Source organism: Syngnathus typhle, linkage group LG1 (assembly GCF_033458585.1).
Source record: "Syngnathus typhle isolate RoL2023-S1 ecotype Sweden linkage group LG1, RoL_Styp_1.0, whole genome shotgun sequence".
NCBI classification, from domain to species: Eukaryota; Metazoa; Chordata; class Actinopteri; order Syngnathiformes; family Syngnathidae; genus Syngnathus; species Syngnathus typhle.
In genome coordinates, this window is record NC_083738.1 from 22,012,899 (window position 1) to 22,033,723 (window position 20,825).

The 20,825-nt window shown below is 43.7% G+C and overlaps 3 protein-coding genes across 3 annotated transcripts in view; 2 read left to right on the plus strand and 1 right to left on the minus strand.

The window, feature by feature from the left end:
• Positions 1-7,212, minus strand: part of lnx2b (ligand of numb-protein X 2b) — a 169,028-nt gene extending 161,816 nt beyond the window's left edge. The window contains exon 1 of the mRNA XM_061288401.1: positions 7,201-7,212. The gene's annotated coding sequence lies outside the window, so the exon portion shown is untranslated. The remainder of the gene's footprint in view (positions 1-7,200) is intronic.
• LOC133157254 (forkhead box protein N2-like) lies at positions 17-6,173 on the plus strand. The gene is made up of 5 exons (XM_061283651.1): positions 17-432; positions 1,740-2,321; positions 2,720-2,841; positions 3,649-3,704; positions 5,168-6,173. The coding sequence occupies exons 2-5, from the start codon at positions 1,752-1,754 to the stop codon at positions 5,521-5,523; spliced, it is 1,104 nt and encodes a 367-aa protein (XP_061139635.1). The 5' UTR covers positions 17-432; positions 1,740-1,751; the 3' UTR covers positions 5,524-6,173.
• LOC133153848 (atlastin-3-like) lies at positions 7,006-15,219 on the plus strand. The gene is made up of 12 exons (XM_061278096.1): positions 7,006-7,200; positions 10,155-10,255; positions 12,039-12,251; positions 12,556-12,690; positions 13,253-13,357; positions 13,809-13,859; positions 14,129-14,185; positions 14,267-14,359; positions 14,440-14,578; positions 14,886-15,013; positions 15,113-15,144; positions 15,207-15,219. The coding sequence occupies exons 3-12, from the start codon at positions 12,048-12,050 to the stop codon at positions 15,217-15,219; spliced, it is 957 nt and encodes a 318-aa protein (XP_061134080.1). The 5' UTR covers positions 7,006-7,200; positions 10,155-10,255; positions 12,039-12,047.
• The last annotated feature ends 5,606 nt before the right edge of the window (positions 15,220-20,825 follow it).

Consider the following 20,825-nt stretch of genomic DNA (forward strand, 5'->3'; position numbering starts at 1 on the left):
TCCCAGCTGACCTTTAATGAGAGGTACCTCTCTTGGATTGGTCGCCAGCCAATCGCAGGAGTCATATACAGTACAAACAAGCATTCACATCAAATATGGGCAGCTAGCTCTTCCAGCCCCAACATAAACGTATGTCCTACTAGTAAGATATTTCATTTCACACAGTCTAACTAGTATCATAGTTAAAGCTAGATGGCAACTTTGTATCATGTTCCTGTCTTTTGTGACGTTGAGCGTTGTAGTCGGGAGCGCGCACGCCTGCCAGCCGTCCACGCGCCGGCTGCAAAGCGTCCTTTTCGGTTTCCATGGCAACCTAAAGTCAACGCACACGGAGCGAGTGACGGAGAGCGAGGCAGACGTGTTGCGGCTCCAAGTTTCAGGTCTTCAAAATCCACCTTGAAGCCGACGAAGAGGGAACTTGACGGCACTCTAGTGAGTTATATATCATTTTATTTTATTCTGCACACACTAATAAAGCAAAGTCGAGTGGCTCGCCTGAGAGCAAAAGGGCGGCTTCAAATTCTTACCTACACAGAGAGAATGGAAAGTTTAGATTGCGGTGCGTTTTGCCATTTGAACCACTCTGCGCCTTGAAGGCGCGCAGTGGGTTCTGTAACGCACACGCACTCTCGTGCCCGATTACGTTAGTTTTGAGTGTGCCCAGCACATGGCGCGTGTTCCCGAGACTGCCATGAACATCGGACGGACTATGAACGTTCTAGTGGATGCACATCAGTCGTGAGGCTGAAGCAAATGGATAACTACCAACTGAATCGAGGCGCAATAATCAGTCTCCAGACCGCCACCCGACCAAAATATAATGTAGCTTTTATATACATTTTCTTTTGTCTGAGATTTTTGAAAAGTCTGTAACGCAGATCTAACTCCATATATTTAATAAAAACTATTTTGACCAACTCAATTATGTCGTATTACATGCAAGTGCTACATTTTAGTAGGAGTTGCATAAATACAATGGATGGAAAAAAATGTGTGAGTGTGTGTCTTGACAGCCACTTTAACAGATAGCCTCCACGTCTTTGACCCTGAATGAGAAAATGATTTTTTTCCCTGTGCCCATTCTTTCTTTACCCATCAATATTTAAAACACCCACCAAAAAAAAAAACCTCACAAATTACACATGAGTGTGTATTATTTGTGAGTGTATATCTTGTGAGAACTGTGGCCCTTTTGTCGTCTCTTTGATTTTGGTTGCGTTAACTCCTTTGCAAAATAAACAAAATCAATTACATAGTTTGCATTCAGTCGTAATATAGCTTCCACAATGTGAATGCTAATATACAATGGCAAACTCCATGGTCACACAGCCTAGCGATTAGCATTTATGTGTTTAATGCTAGTGTTTTGTACAGTAATGATTACTTCATTTGGATAGTTTTACAAAAATAGTAGTTTTCCTTAGAGTTGAATATAATTATTTGGATTTGGATTACACTTTTATTTGAATTAGGGAGCTATTTTCATAGAAGGAAAATATTACTATGAAGATTATTACGACTATTAACTCTCACTTTTTCAGAAAGTGCGACATAATAGTCTCTGAATGTCACTTTGTTAAATGTTGGTAATAAAAATCAGGAAAAGTGCTGAGAGCAATACTGGACTTCCCCAATATCCCAAATTGAGTACCAAACCTTTATTTAGACCAGGATTTATTGATCATGTCAGAAATGGAATTAGCCCACATTTTTTCCCAGTGGCATTTTTCCCCCCCCAGAGGTCGTCGTGAATGATGGAGAACCTGTGCCACACCCTGGCGCCATTATGCCCTTGTCCTGCTGCTTTTGGGGGCCCTTTCTCCTCCTCTTGCCACATGACTTCCCTTCCCCTGTCACCCATCTCCTTCCCGCCGTCACCGACCACAGCTGAGTCGCTCCCATCTTCCTCCTCTTCTTCCTCCTCCTCCTACTGCTCCCCGCTTTCTAAATGCATGGTGTCCCAACATCTGGAGTGTCCCCCGGGCACGTGGGACCAGGATGACCTGACGTGCCTCAGCTGGTTACACCAACGGGGCAACCTTCTCCCACTCCAGCCGATTCCTAAAGTGACGCTGCCTCAGACCCGGGAGGAATCCATACGGGACCCCGCTTCAGCCAAGCCGCCGTACTCCTTCAGTAGCCTGATTTTCATGGCCATAGAGGACTCAACGGACAAGAGGCTGCCGGTGAAGGACATTTACGGCTGGATTGTGGACAAGTTTCCCTACTACAAGACGGCCAGCGCAGGGTGGAGGAACTCGGTCAGGCACAATCTGTCCTTGAGCAAGAGCTTCTGCCGCATGGATAGGGACAAAAGTCAGGTAGGTGCAGTGCAATAACACCCACGTCTTACCTGCAGAACTAAATCTATCGTGATGCATTGAGACACAACTTTTAATTCATGCCGTGACTGTCTCATCATCTTTACCCATCAAAATTAGTAATTGACTTTTGGCATTATTGCAGTGATCAGTGATTTTATTCTTATAAGTAATACAAAATCAAAACATCAATTACGGATTGCCACAAGGTTTGATTTTTGGACCCAAACTTTTTCTATTGTGTAATAATGACCTGTTACTTGCAGGTAATGTAAAACATGCTTTTGGTCAGGATCAAATGTATATCTATGTAGCGGGCTTTTAAATGATCAAATATTCCTTTGTTTGTCCCACACAGGGAAATTCCACTTATTCTACTCTTGTGCGGTTGTTTTCAGTCGGCAGGGAAAGGATCTCTGTGGCGCGTGAATCCAGATCATCGAACGTCGCTGTTGGAAGTTCTTCGGAAGACGCACGCCTACCACAGCAACAGCAGCAGCCTCATAAGCAAACCTGCCTTGTAAGAGCAATCACACTTTCATCATTTGTCCGACACATTTCTTCCATTTCATTTGTTGAAATTTCATCTATTGGTATAATCAAACCACTGTGAACAAAACTAAAATAACCCCATTTGTGTCATTTTTGTTAGTATAATTAAGGATGCCAGAAAGATGAAAAAATGGGGATTAGGGAAAAAAGGGTTTGGAGTTATTGTGGTCTAAATTCAAACAGTCCACATAGCATAAAATTGATAAAATATGAAAAACGACATTCAGACACACTGGCTTTTTTTCTGAGATGTTTTGCAAGAGTCATATGGGAGTCATCATCATGGTAATGTAAATTGGTCCAGTTATTGGACAGTAAAAGTCACCTGTGTGTGTGTGTGTGTGTGTGTAAAGTTGTGTAACTATTCATAACTTTACTGACCTGATAAAATTAAATATACTGTAAACATTTTATTTATTTATTTATTTATTTATTTATTTATTTATTTATTTATTTATTTATTTATTTATTTATTTATTTATTTATTTATTTATTTATTTATTTATTTCATAGGGTGGCATTGTTGCACATTGATTAGGACACTCACCTCACAGTTAAGAGGGTGTGGGTTTTCTTCAATTACCTTGAAAGTGACAAAAATAGCTCAATTATATTTACTATTAGTCAAGTAATTCTTTTTCTACTCTTATTTGAATCCTATTCTAAAGTAACAAAACTCTTTCCTGAGTACAATTTGTGACCAACCTCTAAGATGAATATTTAACCATCTCCATTGTTGGGCTTTGACCTGATATGTTTTTAAATTGGATTCCAGGTTGGAAGGCGTGGACTATGGCGTGTCTGTAGTGTGCGACTCCATGGAAATGTCAGGTTAGTACCCAAAAAGAAAACAAGTCAAGGAGGGAAAAATACAATCTAATAAAAAAATTCACAATACTTTTACGAACATAGTGAGGCCAAGATCGAAATGTGATTAAACCAAATTGTTTATTAAAATTAAAATACGCTGTGAAGTCCATGGGCAGATTAAGTTGACATGACAATACACAGAGGGTTAAATCTTATTGGAGAAAAATATATTGCGTACCGGAAGCAGTTCGTCCAATAGAAATGCTTCAATCTAATGAATAAATATGGTTTAATGGAACAAATGTCAGAATGTAGGTTGTAATTGTAGTTAAGGGCTTCTAGTAGGGCCTTGCTGGTCCCGCCCACCCGCCGCGGGTAATGAGTCAACTTAAACCCAGTCACCCGCCTGTGAGCCTTTATGAATTTGAGCCTATAGGATATTTTATCAGCGGTGTAACAGCGCTTGCTGTCACTTTTACTGCCGCCGCCTTTTCAGCCTCTCTCCGACGTTCTCAGCATGTCACCGACATTGTTCCTGTGTTTGCCTTCTGTTACCATGGCTACAACCTTCTATTTCCGTGGTAACGAGCCAATAGGCTCCTTAATGTTGAGCGCCTTTGACATGCGGACCTCCATATGGGCTCATCAAGAGCTTCTTTACAAATAATGTCCACTTTTCTCTGCGAAATGTGCCTCTTGTGCGCCAATGTAATTGATTGAAATAATCAAGTATTGTGGTAAATATCCCCAAATGTTTTTTTATTTTACCATTTTAGCTGAAAGCCTAGGGTAATAATGATTTAAAAAAACAACATTGCTTTAGCGTCATCTTGTGGCATTATTGAACCCCACATAGTCACGGGTCCTCATTCACATAGTTTTGTCTATTTGATTATGGTTCATATTTTTGGTAACCTGTTCGCCTATATTCTGACAAACTCACCTATTTGTTGTTTTTGCCACCATCTGCTGGAATCTTGGTTACATAAAAACATGGAACGCTTTGTTTTTGTTTTGTTTTTTAAAGCAAAAGTGAACCCGTAAGATTTGAAGTGAAGTTTTCACAAATTTATACTTGCGCAATTTCTTCATATGACCCAGTTATTTGCAAAGGAAAATAGCACCGTTTGTCATTTTTGTGCTCATCTGTCAAAGAAATGATCAAGTAAATTGAATCTGTTTTATTTGGATGAAAATAGTGCTTCCTAGCTATCTAATGACATCTTGTCAAGGAACTCAAATGAAGTCAGTTGAGAGGTTTAGTTGAGACAAAAGTAGTGCTCTGCTGATATCCTTCAGCATCGTGATGTCAAGTAAGCGGGAGTTAAGGTTAGGAGGAGGAATTTGATTTGGACTAAAGTCGTGTAGAGCTTTGCTACTATCCTGTAGCATGTATTTCCAATTTGTATTTATATATGTGTAAGTTATGTCTGTATGTATGAATATAATAATGTATGCAGGCTGCGGTCTTTTGTCCCTTCCAGATTGCCTCCCTCACACCCTGATGCTGTCGCTGCCGTCGCCCCACAGCCCCAGCCAGGATAATCCCGCTTTCTCCGACCACCCGGATTTCCCCTTGACACCGGAGCACGAGGAGTTGGTGGCCATCGAGCCAGTGGAATACCAAGCGGAGGATCTGGGCGGGGATTTGGACAAAGACCCACTGGGCGACAGCGGCTACATCGAGCTGCACTACTACCAGTCCCCCGAGTACCAGTATCTGGTCTTGCCCGACGACACTGAGCTGGACCTGGAGACGGTGGAGATTCTGCAGCTGGACGCCGAGGCGCAGGAGGCGGCCGGCTCGCTGCTGGATTTAGCAGGGAGCGGATATCAATAGCCATCTGAGTCTTTGTTGTATTCTTATAGGTGACAACATCACTGCCCAATGATTGCAAACTTGTAGCTTTTTCTGATATGGGTACTACTAGTCTGCATCACTTGATTTTAAGCACTTGATCAATGCACCAAGTACAGTAGACAAATGTTTTGAGACACTTATAAGTGTTTTCCAAACACTTTTACATGTTTAAATTTCCTGCAAAATGACAAAAATGAAGTAAGCCCCTCAGTGGCTCAGTACTACTAGTACGTCAAAATTGTCCGAGGACAAACAGTATGGTACTACATAGACCTAGAGCTGGATGACGTATAGTCAAAATCCTCGATAACGGATCCGGGCTACAGGTCACTAGTTACACCAAGTGGTTTTAATAGTGCAAGACGGTAGTTTACTAATAAGGTTTGATTGAATACTAGTAGGCCAAAAGTGGCACTAGTAGTGGAAAATCATGTAAAAAGTATTTTTGCTTACACATTTTTCTAATCTAACAAATAAAATGTCATTCTGTTATTGTGACTATAGTGTCTTTTTTTCTGGTTCAGTAGGACATGTCACTTTCTATGCCCTTTTTGTACTTTATTTTCCCTGTAATCAATCAGCATTTTTGTTGACTGATTTACTTTTCTTGTTCATATTTTAGTGCTAACGTGGAGTAACATAATTGTGTTCACGTTTTTCTGTTTTGTTTTACAGTTTTGCATGTTCCTTACATTCATTTACAAGAGCCGCACAGGAAAACTGATCAGTTTTATCCATCCATCCATCCATCCATTTTCTGTACCGCTTAGTCCCCACTGGGGTCGCGGGCGTGCTGGAGCCTATCCCAGCCGTCATCGGGCAGTAGGCGGGGGACACCCTGAACCGGTTGCCAGCCAATCGCAGGGCACACAGAGACAAACAACCATTTGCACTCACACTCACACCTAGGGACAATTTGGAGTGTTCAATCAGCCTACCAAGCATGTTTTTGGGATGTGGGAGGAAACCGGAGTGCCCGGAGAAAACCCACGCGGGCCCGGGGAGAACATGCAAACTCCACACAGGGAGGGCCGGAGGTGGAATCGAACCCGCACCCTCCTAACTGTGAGGCGGACGTGCTACCCAAGTGCGCCACCGAGCCGCCCTGATCAGTTTTATATCACAGTAATTTGTCATGATTCAAGAAATAAAAATCACTTATTTTTTGGAGTTATTTTGACAGTTCTTCCGTTACGGTGAATCCTCTCACTTCATCATCATCATCATCATCATCATCATCTTGTGTAAAACCGTATCCCATGACCGTGATTCCCGAAAATACTACACACACACACACACACACACACACACACACACACACACACTACGTGAAAAACAACATTTCCCAAGTAAAAAACTATTATGGTGCACGCTGGGAGTTGTAGTTTAAACAATAACTGTGCCAATCGCTCACGAGTGCATTATAACTACATTTCCCAAAACGTCCCACGTGGCTTTAAACCCGGAAGTGTGTAGGATTTTCGCCTGGAATAAATTGACATGGTTGTTTTCATGCCAGTGTTGGAGAGAGAAAAAAAAGTTACGTTGGTGTGAGCAGATCCAATGTAACGAGTTCGTCTTAAAACCCGTCGAAGTCTTTTAAGAGCTTTTATACAACAATTCACAGCCAGGGAGGGAAACAAAGTCACAGTTGAGGTAAAGTTTTCCTTTAAACTTATATTGCTACGATGCTGTCAGTTGTGCAAAATTTGTGTTGCGACTTAACCGCTGCAGATAGCTAATAAACGTTAGCCTTTCCTTTACTGTTATTGTTGTCTGCGTGCATTAGTTGTCAAATGCTAATGTTAATTCAATTCAGACATCTGTCCCGCTTTGATATGTGATGTGTATAAATAGTGAAAACGCGTAGCATGCGCTTTATTGGGCGAAAGCTAAAAAAATATACCGTATTTTCCGGCCTATAAGGCGCACCGGACTATAAGGCGCACTGTTGGTTTTTGAGAAAATTTTAGGTTTTTAGGTGCGCCTTATAGGGCGGAAAATACGGTACTTAATACTGTTTAGTGTGCGTGCGTGTGCACTGGACGTCATTTACTACAAACTACGAAAACCTGATATTGAATAACTCGTGTTCAACACAGAAACGCGTAATGAAGGTTACCTCTGAGAACCACACCCAAGGTGTTTGAATTCCCCCTCCATATATTTCATCTCCCACTTCCATCTTCTGTACTAAGATGCTCAATGTCCTCACAAATAAGACAATTCAATTTTTTTTTTTTTTCTTGGTATGGCGCCGTGAGTGGCTGCCTCCCAGCAGTGCTCTCTCTTTTCCTCTTTATTTCCTTCTTTTCTCCTTTTTCTTTCTGTCCTTTTGTCCATTCGGCGATGCTGGTGCCTTCTACCGCACCTTGGTATCTCTTCGGATCGGATATTTTATTAATTTTTTCTTCCTGGGACCGGGATCATCGGTTGAGCCGGCGCAACTACGACGGCTTCCTGCTTATCAGGCCAGTGATGACCGTGTCCCTCGCCTTGGCCTTGCAGCCGCAACCCCTGTGGGGAGTCCGCTCCCTCGTGCTCGTCGGTACCAACGACTTTCGCCATGCTAGCCTCGTGGTGACCATCTGCACGTGCCCCGGCTGGGTGCCCGGGAAGCTGCTCACACGTTTGCCTGCTTTGTGATGTTTTCACCGATTCACGACCACGGTCCATTGGGCGCCGTTGAACTGGACTGCCCTTACACCTGTCGATGGACCCCGTGGAGGCTATTTTGTGTGTTTTGTGTTCTCTTGTATTTGGGGTGCTGGTTGGCCGCTGTTACTTTTTTCCTTTGTCTTTTAGCTTTGATGGGCTTTGATGGCTTTTATCTTGAGCACTTTCTGACTTTCTTTGTGGCCCCGTTGTGTGGCAGCCTTGTGAGAGTTATTGAGTTGCGCTCATGCCATCTGTGTGTCTTTTGTATACCCACTCTTTGGTGTGGATACTATACTGCTGGGGCCTGAATTTCCCCACCACTGGGGATCAATAAATATTCAATCAATCAATCAATCAATCAATCAATTCCGTGGGCTGGAAGAGCAAATGTGCCTCGCTGGTAAATAATAACACGGCAAGTGTACCTCCAAGTACATGTTTCAAGTACAGTGCAGTACTAGTAACACTATTTGGCCCAACTAGTAGACGCTAGCTGACCCTCTTGTAGTACCAAATTGCCCATTGGTAGTTATGCAACTAAGGCATTAGTTGTGTAAAAAAAAAAAACATACGAGTAAGATACAGTACTAGTATGTACAAGTATGTGGCCCAAATGTTTTCTCATCTTTTCCAAGTGAGAAAGTGCCTGTTGTGCTCCTCATGGTGGGAGCTGTCTTGTTCCTCCACAGAAGCGCCAATAACAAAGGAGCTCCTTGAAGGCCGTCCAATCGACAGTGAGACGCTTAGCCTAAAGCCACAAAGTGTGACAGCCATCGAAGCGTGCACATTTTCTAATTAATACAGAGCTGCGCATTGTGACCATGTGTAGGTTGGGGCGTCGCCAAGTGTACATACACTGCGTAGTTAATATCTTGTCCTGAACTCTTCCTAATGTTTCTTTGATGGCGTCATGGACAGGCTCTTTTGGGGTTTCAAACAGCAGGCAAGGAACTAGTTTGCTCGGCAAAGTAAGCCTGAGTAGCAACATGAAACTCACTCAGCATTACCAACTATAATGAACTTGTGACATTCTTCACACTTTGTCACACTGTAACAAATGGCTGTGAGATCCACAGTTGTTTACTGTATTTAACACAGTAACCTTACTGTGAATAACTATTACAGTAAGTCGCTGTAAATGTTACAGTTAGACAGCGTAAACATGACAAAATCACAGTAGTTTAAGTATTACAGTGAAAAACAAAGTAGTCGAAGCAGTACTGTAAAAAAATCACAATAGCCAGTATGGTACTGTAAATAGAAAAGTAACTTACTATATTTTCATTGTCAATGTCGTTGATGAATGTATTTTCTATATATATATATATGTATGTATGTGTGTGTGTGTATACAGATATATATTAGATATAAAATATCTCATAATAAAATCAATGATTATCGTATAATTATTATATAATCATTGACTTTTAACTCAATGACACACCATGGCATTGCCTTATTATCAACTTTACGTTTTTTTCTCTTTTCTTTTTTACTGGGGGAGATGGGCTGACATGGGGTGACATGAATTTAACCAATGAGAATCAAGAGAGTTCAACGATTTTGATTGGTCAATCACATCAAAGTAAACGGGACAAATCGCGATCATAGCGGTTGCACGCACCTCTAGCTCCGACAAAATTTCCGACACAAGGCTTTGTGTTTTGCGGTGGTTTTTTTTGTGTGTTTCTATGTGTTTTCGTCGTCTGTGTTAAATTGTTTTAGTTTGGCAGCGAAAAGGCACCGAGAGAGCGCCGTTTTTCGGTCTCGAGAGAGAGGGCAGACAGAGCTAGCTGCTGGTTACTTATCTCTTAGCTAGCTTGAGATAGCAGTCATTTTAACGGACAAGATTCTCTTTCTCCCCCCCAAACCTTACTGAAGGACTAGGAGTGTCAGTACGACGGTCGGTATTGTATTGTTATTTTATATTTTTCTGCTGCGCGCGCGAGAAGAGAATTTTCCCGCCTGTTTTCCACCTTCTGCCTCCGTGTGGGTTTTTCTTCTGGCGGCGGCTCCACTACCAAGCACACGCCTCGACGTCCAGAAACTAAAAGTAAGCCGACCATCACTATCACTTCAAAATGAATTACTCATGCAAGTACTGTAATTTCACCACAGCTTCAGTCCCTGCATTTGTTACTCATTTGAGGATTCACAGGAATTTCATGCATGAAATCCATTAGCCATACACTGAAATCAAACACTAATGAAATGATTCATCAAATAATTATTTTACAAAAAAGTCCAAACAAAACCTCTTCGATAGTGATCATGTCTCAATGAGGACTAACGAAAAAAAATCTTTCTCCTTTATTATGTCATTTATTAAGGCAGAAACAATAGATATTCTAATAATCAATCGGATAATCGATAAAATAATTGTTTCTTAAAACATTGATAACTATAGCACTCCATCAAATTATTGATTGATTGAATATTTATTGATCCCCAAGGGTGGGGAAATTCAGGCCCCAGCAGTATCCATACCACAGAGTGGGTATACGAAAGACACACAGATGGCATGAGCGTAACTCGATAGGCTCTCTCAAGGCTGCCACACAACGGCGCCACAAAGAAAGTCAGAAAGTGCTCAAGATAAAAGACATCAAAGCAAATCAAAGCTAAAAGACAAAGGAAAAAAAAGGAACAGCGGCCAACCAGCACCCCTCAATACAAGAGAACACCCCAAAACACACAAAAATTTACTTCCCATAAGACATTGCAATCCGAGTTATGAACTAACTAATTTAACCAATGTAAAAATTCATAAATGTGGCTCTGTGGCTTAACACAAATGGCATTTTAAGTTAATTCTGAAATTTCATGCAAAAATCCCTATTTATTTAGCTTTGACAGAAAGAAAGATAACTACTAGGGGTGTAAATCGCGGGTTTTTTCACGATACGATATAATATCGATATAAAGAACTACGATACGATATTTGCCGATATCTTAAAGCCTGCTGCGATTCATTCACGATATATCGCGATATAGTGCTCTACGATCGATTTTTTTTTTTTTTAAATAAAAAATATAGAACAATATCCTGATTTATAACAATTCATACGCAAAATCAACAAGGTACTGCAAACTCTTTATTTAGGTAATTACAAGAGTATTGTAGTATACAAAGTGCTTATTTTAACACTGAACTTTGATGTCGTGTTTTTTCTTTAAATGTGCGGCGAGATTTGTGCTCCCTGAATATTTGATCACCGCATGGCAGGATTTACAAACTGCACGTGTCTTGTCCGTTGAGCCATCTTTTCTTTGGAATCCATAGTGCTCCCAAACGAATGACTTGAAGCCTAAAGGGGAGCAAATTTCCTCGTCTCTTTGGACACTAGCCAGAGCACCAGCCCAGGAGCCGCGTACTAGTTGTCGCCTCCCCTTTCACGCGCGTGCTCTGCTCACAACACAACAACGCCGGGCGCACTGCTCCCGGAGAGAGGAAGCAAGCAACAATGAACTGGATTTCAAAATAAAGTCGTGTCTAATGTCCGAGGTCAAACACGGCGATATAAATCGATGTTTACCTTTAGCATCGATGCCAATAAATCGTAGAGCATTATATCGATTAATCGATGTGTATCGATGTATCGTTACACCCCTAATAACTACTGTCCTCGAATGAATAGTTTAAAAATATATGACTAAAATAACTTCTTATTTGCTTCCTTAATAACAATGATAATATGAACTACAGGCAGAACACATAGTATTTGCTGAACAAAGTAAATTTGGTAAAACGTCAAAAAAAATTTGAATATTCCATTTCATTGTTGTCTTTGGCTTGTGATGTTGTGCAACTGTTGACGGTGTGGTTGTTCCCACAGGCAGCAGCAATGGGGAGCAAACCGGGCCCAGTTCAGATAGTGACGGTGTGCAAGGAGGATCACTCCTTTACGCTGGACGAGGAAGCGCTCGAGCGCGTCCTCTTGACCCCGACCGTGCGAGACAAAAATGTGGTGGTGCTTTCGGTGGCCGGCGCCTTCAGGAAGGGCAAGAGCTTCCTGCTCGACTTCATGTTGCGATACATGTACAGAAAGGTGAGCAATGGCAGACCTCACTTTTTCAAAAACTATCAAGCCACTTGGGCCTGTAATGTGACTACAGAGTAGGGTTGAACCGAAAAAGTACAAGGTCACACGATGTTGCCCCTCCCTGCTGCAACATGCAAACTGACAAGTTTGTGGACAAGATGTGATTCAGGATGACAGCCAGGGTGGAGTTCACCACCCAGCTGATTTGTTTTGTTTTAGTGGCGCCACTGGGTTTACTGCCTTTTTATACTCAGCACTTTCCCCAGGGTAGTTTGACCTCACCTCTTTCTCCTCGTCGCGTAAACCGCAGGGTGACGAAAACTGGCTGGGTAACGACGACGAGCCCCTGACGGGATTCTCCTGGCGAGGTGGCTCGGAACCGGAGACGACCGGCATCCAGATCTGGAGCGAGGTCTTCCCCATCCAGAAAAGTGATGGAAGCGAGGTGGTCACCGTGCGCCGGACATGTGAAGCGCCAGAATATTAAGCACACCTACGCAACACAAGGAGATGACATAGAAACAAGATAGCCACCATTTTGTCACCAAAAAGTTCACACACCCCTATTCAAATGGCCAATTAGTGAAGTATAAAAAGTGAGGCAATTGTATAAAACATTCTCCTGTAGCCCATACAACTCAGTTGAGCACAACAAAAATGTATCGCAAGAGGCGATTGCACAAGGATACACACTCTTGTAATTGGCGCCGTGCCTGTTTGGATTAAAATCGCATTCAAATTCATGCAAAGTCCGACGCTGTTTAAAGTGCCCGTGACTGATGCCAAATAAAGCTCTGATGTTCATTAGGGAGGGAGGGCGTTTTCTTTGTATTGCAGAAAACGGAAGGGTTTGTGCTAACACTGACTGTTTTTTGCCAATGTTCATCATTTCCGCCACCTTGGGTATTTTTTTGAATTTATTTTTTAACAAGGGTACTTATGCTGCAATAATAACGAAACCAAAGTGATCACCTATCTTCTTGTGTTTTGCGTGTGTGCTCCTGCAGGTGGCAGTAATGCTTATGGACACTCAGGGAGCTTTTGATAACCGGTCCACAGTGAAAGACTGTGCCACCATCTTTGCCCTCAGCACCATGACCAGCTCCATTCAGGTGATTGTCCTTATTAATTAATTCTAAACCAAGGCGCATACAATATTCAGAAAAAGTCGAAGTTTCGAGATGAATATGCATTGTGAAATGACCGTTACACAAGATCACTTTCTCTAAAATCTTGAATGCTAACTGACTGGCGTTTTTGTATTTTTCACAACTTTCTCGAACGAGGATTAGAATGGCGAGACTGGGCAAAGCCCAAAGCAAAATGTCTCAAGTGAATACATCTTGTGCCATCTAGTGGAAGAGCATTGAAGTGTTCATCCTGCCACTAAGTACTTTATTGACGACACTGAAATGGAATATTTGTTGTGGATCATTTCCCACAGCCCTCCTGATGAACTTTCAGCGCAAATTGTTGGCATATATCGCAGATAGCAGATTCTTTTAATTCCCAGTTGGTGTCACACTGACATTGTTTCTCGTTGATGTGGTTTCTTGTTTGTAGATTTACAATTTGTCCCAGAACATCCAAGAAGATGACCTGCAGCACCTACAGGTAACTAACTTGGTGAAGTCACATGAATGCAAATATACATATATATATTTGCATAAATTTACTGTAAATGTGTAATTGTGATCGACATATTGTATTAGCATACATGTAATGTGTAAGTCCTTTTTTTCTTCTTTAGATGTTTAAAAAAGTTGAAATCGTCATTGCTGTTCAGTTTGTGCTATTTTATTAATCAGGGTTAATTGTGCTTCTGACCATTGAATTTTTTCCCATGGAATGATTCAAGTCTTGTGTAACTGTCTGTCTGGCAGCTTTTCACCGAGTACGGCCGGCTGGCCTTGGATGAAATCTTCCTGAAGCCTTTCCAGGTATGACAACATTTCCCGACACTTTTTTTGTTTTGTTCTGATGCATCTCTTGTAACCTTCCTTTTACCCTGTGCTGTACAGTCCTTGATGTTCCTCATCCGCGACTGGAGCTTCCCCTACGAGTACACGTACGGCTTTAAAGGAGGCAACGAATTCCTGGAGAAACGATTACAGGTAACACAAGGCAGAAGCAAATGCGAGCAAGCTTTGGGTTCCTCTGGGAGATGAACTTCCTCGCTTTGTTCTTCTTGAAGGTCAAGGAGGCCCAGCACGAGGAGCTGCAAACGGTGAGGGAGCACATCCACTCCTGCTTCACCAACATTTCCTGCTTCCTGCTGCCACACCCTGGTTTGAGAGTTGCCACCAGCCCGACTTTTGAAGGACAACTTAATGGTGAGAAGTCGTTTTTATATTTTTTTTCGGTACATTAAATCGTGTGAAATATCAATTCAACACATTTAAAAACATTTTGTAGTATTCTGGATAAATAGGAGCCATATTACGTAGCAGCTCTGTAAGTAAACAAAATGAAGACTCGCTCGCACAGTTCTCTAAATAAGAGGCCAAGTGTGCTTGCTTCAAGTTGTTAACTTCCCATTCCCAGTTGAAGTTTACTGCAAAAACCAGCATGCCGTAGTACAAAATGAACGGCGGCGGTTGACAGTACTCGGGTTCCAAGTCCTTGTGTTGGTTTTGTCAGCGGTGGCACCAGAGTTCAAAGAGCAGCTGAAGATTTTGATCCCCGATCTCCTGCATCCCGACAACCTGGCCGAGAAGGAGATCAATGGAAACAAAGTCACCTGCAGAGGCCTGCTGGAGTACTTCAAGGTAACTCGCCTCTCGTGTTTGTGCCTCCGTGGGTCTCTTTTGGCGTTTCTCTTGTGTTTGGTTCACTGCCAAACTTAACTGTGAGCGCTTTCTTGTCAGGCTTACATCAAGATTTACCAGGGAGAGGACTTGCCTTTTTTTTTTTTTTTTATCTCAATTTTTAAAATATTTTTAGCGTGATGCCTCTCTGCAGCCCCCGAGAATGAGTCATAGAGAAATTAAATGATATTATAAAGCTAATATAAAACCTAGGGGTACAGCAGTTTAAAGACTGAGATAAAATATGCTCTTTGTCTCTCAGATGTGTGGCGGAGACCTGCCTTATGTGTCTCCTGAGTAGGGTTGCAAAGGGGTGGAAAATTTCCGGTAAATTTCCGGAAAGTTTCCGGTAAATTTCCATGGGAAGTTAAGCTCGGGAATTTTGGAAATATTCCAAATTGGAAACTTTCCATGGGAATTATGGGAATTTATGGGAATTTATGGGAATTCATGGGAATTTAATGGGAATTTATGGGAATTGAGGGTAATTTAGTGGAAAGGTATCATATCTAAGCAAAAATAATTGTTTAGTTATAAGCAAAATAATACAATTAAAGCAGATACAATTAAAACAGATTTATTTATAAGTTGAACAATCAAACAGAATGAGTTAAATTTTACTCAAAAATGAACACAAATGCATCCCCCTAATCCAAAAATCCAAACAAAGTCCCATTCAAAATGTTAAATAAATCTCTCCAAAAAAGTCCCAATCCACATGCACATAAAAAAAAGTCAGCTTCCCTAGAGCTTCTCAAGCTTCTCATTTTCTTGCTAAACCCTTTCAGGCAGTAGGCATTCGTGGGTCTCAACATCCTGCATGTCCACTTCCTCAACATCGGACTCTAACTCTTCCTCTTCAGAGTCACTGTCCAGCCTTGTGGAGGATGGCTCTTTGTCAGGCTCAAAGAGCCTCAGGTTAGCCCGAATAGCAACCAATTTTTCCACTCTCAGATTTGTGAGCCTGTTGCGCACCTTTGTGTGTGTGTGTTCCCAAACATGGACCAGTTTCGCTCTGAGGCAGCTGATGATGGTGGGATCTGGAGTATGATGGAGGCTATAGGTGCAAGAGCCTCCGATCCACAAAGTCCCTTCCACCAGGTGGCTGCAGATATATGCTGGCATGACTGCCAGATTGCATCCCCTTCCCAAAGGCCTTGCTTTGTTCTGTACTTTGCCAAACTGCCAAGTACTTTGCCTTTATCAAGGCCCAGGTGGTCTGACAAGGCTGTAATAACGGTGTAAGCACTGCTCATCTCTTCCCCAGAGAGTAAATCCCTGTCATATTTTGGGTCCAGCATGTATGCTGCTGCATGCAACGGCTTCATGCAGAACTCCCTGCGCTTTTCTAGCAACTTCACAACAGCAGTTTCCTCTGCTTTAAGCAGTAGGGAAGTGGGCAGGACTGTCTGGATGTCTTCTTTGAGGTCTGCAAAAAGACACTGGACATCTGATAAGATGGCACCATCACCCTCTATCTTGGCTATTGCTGCTGCAATTGGTTTGAGGATTCCCAGACTGCTGGACAATCTTTCCCAAAACACATCATCTAACATGACTTTCTTTATGTCACTTTCGATGCCTGCAGTCTGGGATATGGCCATCTCTTGCAGGGACTCCTTTCCATCCAAAAGACTGTCATACATGATGACAACGCCACCTCATCGTGTGATGCTGGGGAGCTTCAGCGTGGTATTTTTGTTTTTTTCCTTTTGCTTTGACAGATAAGTTGCTGAAGCTACTTGTTTGCCCTTCACATACTTGACAACTTGCTTCACTCGCTTGTATAGAGTGTCCATTGTCTTTAGTGCCATTATGTCTTTAAGGAGAAGATTGAGAGCATGGGCAGCACAGCCAATGGTTGTTATATGAGGGAAGGTCTCCTCCACGTGTTCCCAGGCAACCTTCATATTTGCCGCATTATCAGTCACAAGTGCAAAAACCTTCTCTGGTCCAAGATCATTGATGACCACTTTCAGCTGATCAGCAATGTAGATGCCTGTGTGTCTGTTGTCCTTTGTGTCTACACTCTTGAAGAATACAGGTTTAGGAGTGGTGACAATGTAGTTGATGATACCCTGTCCACGGATATTTGAGCATTCGGGCAAAATGGCAGTCCGATAAGAGAATGTAGCTGAATTAATGAGGCATGTGCAACTGTCAATAATTGGCTAGTTTTGCTTCCGGTTGTGAGAGGACGCTGGCGTCTCGCTTGTTCGCCGCTTCTCCTTCCTTAGTTTTAGTTCTATGCGACTTAGTATCTTTTTCTTTAGTTTTGTTTTGTTTTATACTAAGTGTGTACTAAGTACGTAGCTTTCTACCTGTCAACTTTTACCCACTTCGTCACCTGGCATCAGCTTGGATTACTTTATGACAGACGACAGATTTCTCACTCACCCGCTGCTCCACTGATACTCCTGGCTACCATCGCCCAGCAACAACCTGCCGCTACGAGCTGTTTTCCGGACTTTTCTCCCGGATCGCACCGCGGATAGCCCTCCTGGCTACCCGCCGACTGTCTGGTTAGCTGGCGGCTCCAGGGCTAGCCGGCAACCAGCATCATCAGTACAGCTCCCCGCGACCAGTGGGCCGCGTAACTGGACGCCCCCGGCTTTCTGTGCCATTCTCTGCCACTGTGTGAGTGTGCAGCCGTCGGCCAACGATCCCAGGCTATCATCCACCACTGCCAGCATGGTACTCAAATACTCCGCTCTGCAACTCCTTAAACTCAACAACCACACCACCATACCTCCAGACATCACAGCAACCATCAAAACACACGGACTGCTTCGCCGACCCAGATACATCCACAGAAGCTCCCGCAGAAAGTTTATTTACTCCCGGTCTGAACAACACTGCATCCCATCACTCTGGTCATGCAACCGATCCACCCCCAGTGACGTCACACGTCATCACAATAACAAACCACACGCGCGCTCTGCCTATCTACAACCGTTAACCAAAGCTCCCCCACCCATCCAACTTTACCCATCCCTCAAATTCGCTCTGCTCAATACCCGCTCACTCAATAAAAAAGGACCAATACTCAGTGAATTCATAACTGACAACAACATAGACTTTTTCAGCATAACCGAAACCTGGCAAAAACCACTGGAATACATTCACCTCAACAGAGCTACACCCCCAGGATACACCTACATGGATAAACCACGTGACGGTCGTGGTGGCGGTATAGCCACAATATACCGCCAACACTTGAAACCCACTGCTGTAACCATCACCACCCCCTCCTCCTTTGAGCACCAGTCATTCAAGCTGCCTGGCCCCAAACCCCTGGTCACTGCAATCATCTACCGCCCCCCCAAACCCAACCCTGCATTCCTTTCCGATCTCTCTGAATTTCTCACCCAACTCTGTGCCATTTCACCTTCAGTCATCCTACTGGGAGATTTCAACATTCACGTCGATTCCACCACCTGCAAAACTGCCACTGAATTTCTGGACATTCTCAACTCATTTAATATCACTCAACACGTTGACTTCCCCACCCACAAAAAAGGACACACCCTGGACTTAATTTGCACCACTGGACTCTCCATCAGCAACCTCACCAGCTTCAACCTCACAGACATCCTCTCAGACCACCTGGCCCTCACCCTGGACATAGACATCCCCACCCCCCTTATCAAGCAGCAACGCTCCATATCATACCGGAACATGAAATCAATCCACCCCCCCTCTCTTTCCGCCCTACTGACTAACACCACCTCCGATCACACCCTCACTTTGAACGCCTCCCCCACTGAACTGGTTAACAGCTACAACAGCGCACTCTCCTCCTGTCTTAATCAACTCGCCCCCATAAAAACCAAAACTGTCTCCTACACCCACACCGCCCCCTGGTACACTGACCACCTCCGTCACCTTAAAGCCAAGGGCCGGCAGCTTGAACGGCTCTCAAAGAAAACCGGTCTCACTGTTCACCTGGACATCTACACACTACACCAACAGGAATACAGAGATGCCCTCAACAATGCACGCACTTCCCACTACTCCTCCGTCATACAATCTGGTAGCAACAACCCCAAGATACTCTTCTCTACCGTAACCCAACTCCTCAAACCCATGGACACCACCACCACCTCATTCACCACCAGCAAATGTGAAGAATTTTTATCATTTTTTCAATCAAAAATCAACACCATCCACACTGAACTGGCCGCCTCCTCTCCCACCTCCTCCCCTACCCCCGAACATGCCCCCCCTCTACTCTCCAACCACCCACTCAACTTCTTCTCCGAAATCACCACAGCTGACCTATCCTCCATAACTTCTGGTATGAAAGCCTCCACCTGCATCCTCGACCCAATCCCATCCACTTTAGTCATAGCCTGCCTCCCCTCACTCTCACCTCTCATCACCACTATAATTAACTCCTCCCTATCTACTGGCTCTGTCCCTCCTGCCCTCAAGCTGGCTGCCATCACCCCCATTCTCAAGAAACCCGGTCTCGACCCGAACTCCCCCAACAACTACAGGCCCATCTCCAACCTCCCCTTCCTCTCTAAAATTCTCGAACGTGCAGTTGCCTCCCAAATTAAATCCCACCTTCACCACAACAACCTATACGAAACGTTCCAATCCGGCTTCCGCTCACTCCACAGCACAGAAACTGCCCTCCTCAAGGTCACCAACGACATCCTCCTCTCCGCCGACTCTGGTTCCCTCTCCATCCTCATCCTCCTCGACCTCAGTGCTGCCTTCGACACCATCAACCACTCCATCCTCCTATCACGCCTCCACTCCTCCCTTGGTTTATCCGGCACTGCCCTATCCTGGATGAAATCCTACCTCTCTGACCGTCAGCAATTCATTTCAATCAACAACTGCACCTCCTCCACTACCCCAGTCACCCACGGCGTCCCCCAGGGCTCAGTACTTGGCCCCTTACTCTTCACCATCTACCTCCTACCCCTCGGTCAGATCCTCCGCCACCACGGCCTTCAATTTCAAGAGTTCAAGAGTTCAAGAGTTCAAGAGTTTTTTTATTCGCCATGTTTGAGCGTGCCAAACAAGGAATTTGACTTCGGTAGAAACACACCCTCTGTTCAACATTTAGGTGACTAACAACATTCAGGACATGTGAATAATGCAAAAACAGTGTAGACAAATTCAAGAAGGTGTGAGGAGCAGGATGTTATTGCACAGTAATGTCTCTGAGACTCTATGAGTGGTGTGAGTTCATCAGAGCAACAGCCTGGGGGAAGAAGCTGTCTCTGTGTCTGCTGGTTTTGGCGTACCGAGCTCTATAACGCCGTCCGGAGGGGAGTAGTTCAAACAGACTGCAACCCGGGTGAGAAGGGTCTGTAGAGATGTTCCTTGCCCGATTCCTGGTCCTGGACAGGTACAAGTCTTGGATAGATGGGAGGTTGATTCCAATGATCTTTTCTGCAGTTCTGATTGTCCGTTGTAGTCTGTGCTTGTCTTGTTTGGAGGCCGATCCAAACCAGACAGTGATGGAGGTGCAGAGGACAGACTGGATGATGGCAGTGTAGAAGGTCTTCAGAAGCTCTCGCGGCAGGTTGAACTTCTTGAGCTGTCTCAGGAAGTACAGCCTCTGCTGGGCCTTCTTCCGGACAGAGTCTATGTGGCCGGTCCATTTCAGGTCCCGAGAGATTGTGGTTCCCAGGAACTTGAAGGTGTCTGTGGAAAGAATAGTATTACTGCGGATAGTGAGGGGTAAAAGTGGTGAAGGGTCTCGCCTGAAATCCACTGTCATCTCCACGGTCTTGAGCGGGTTCAGCTCCAGATG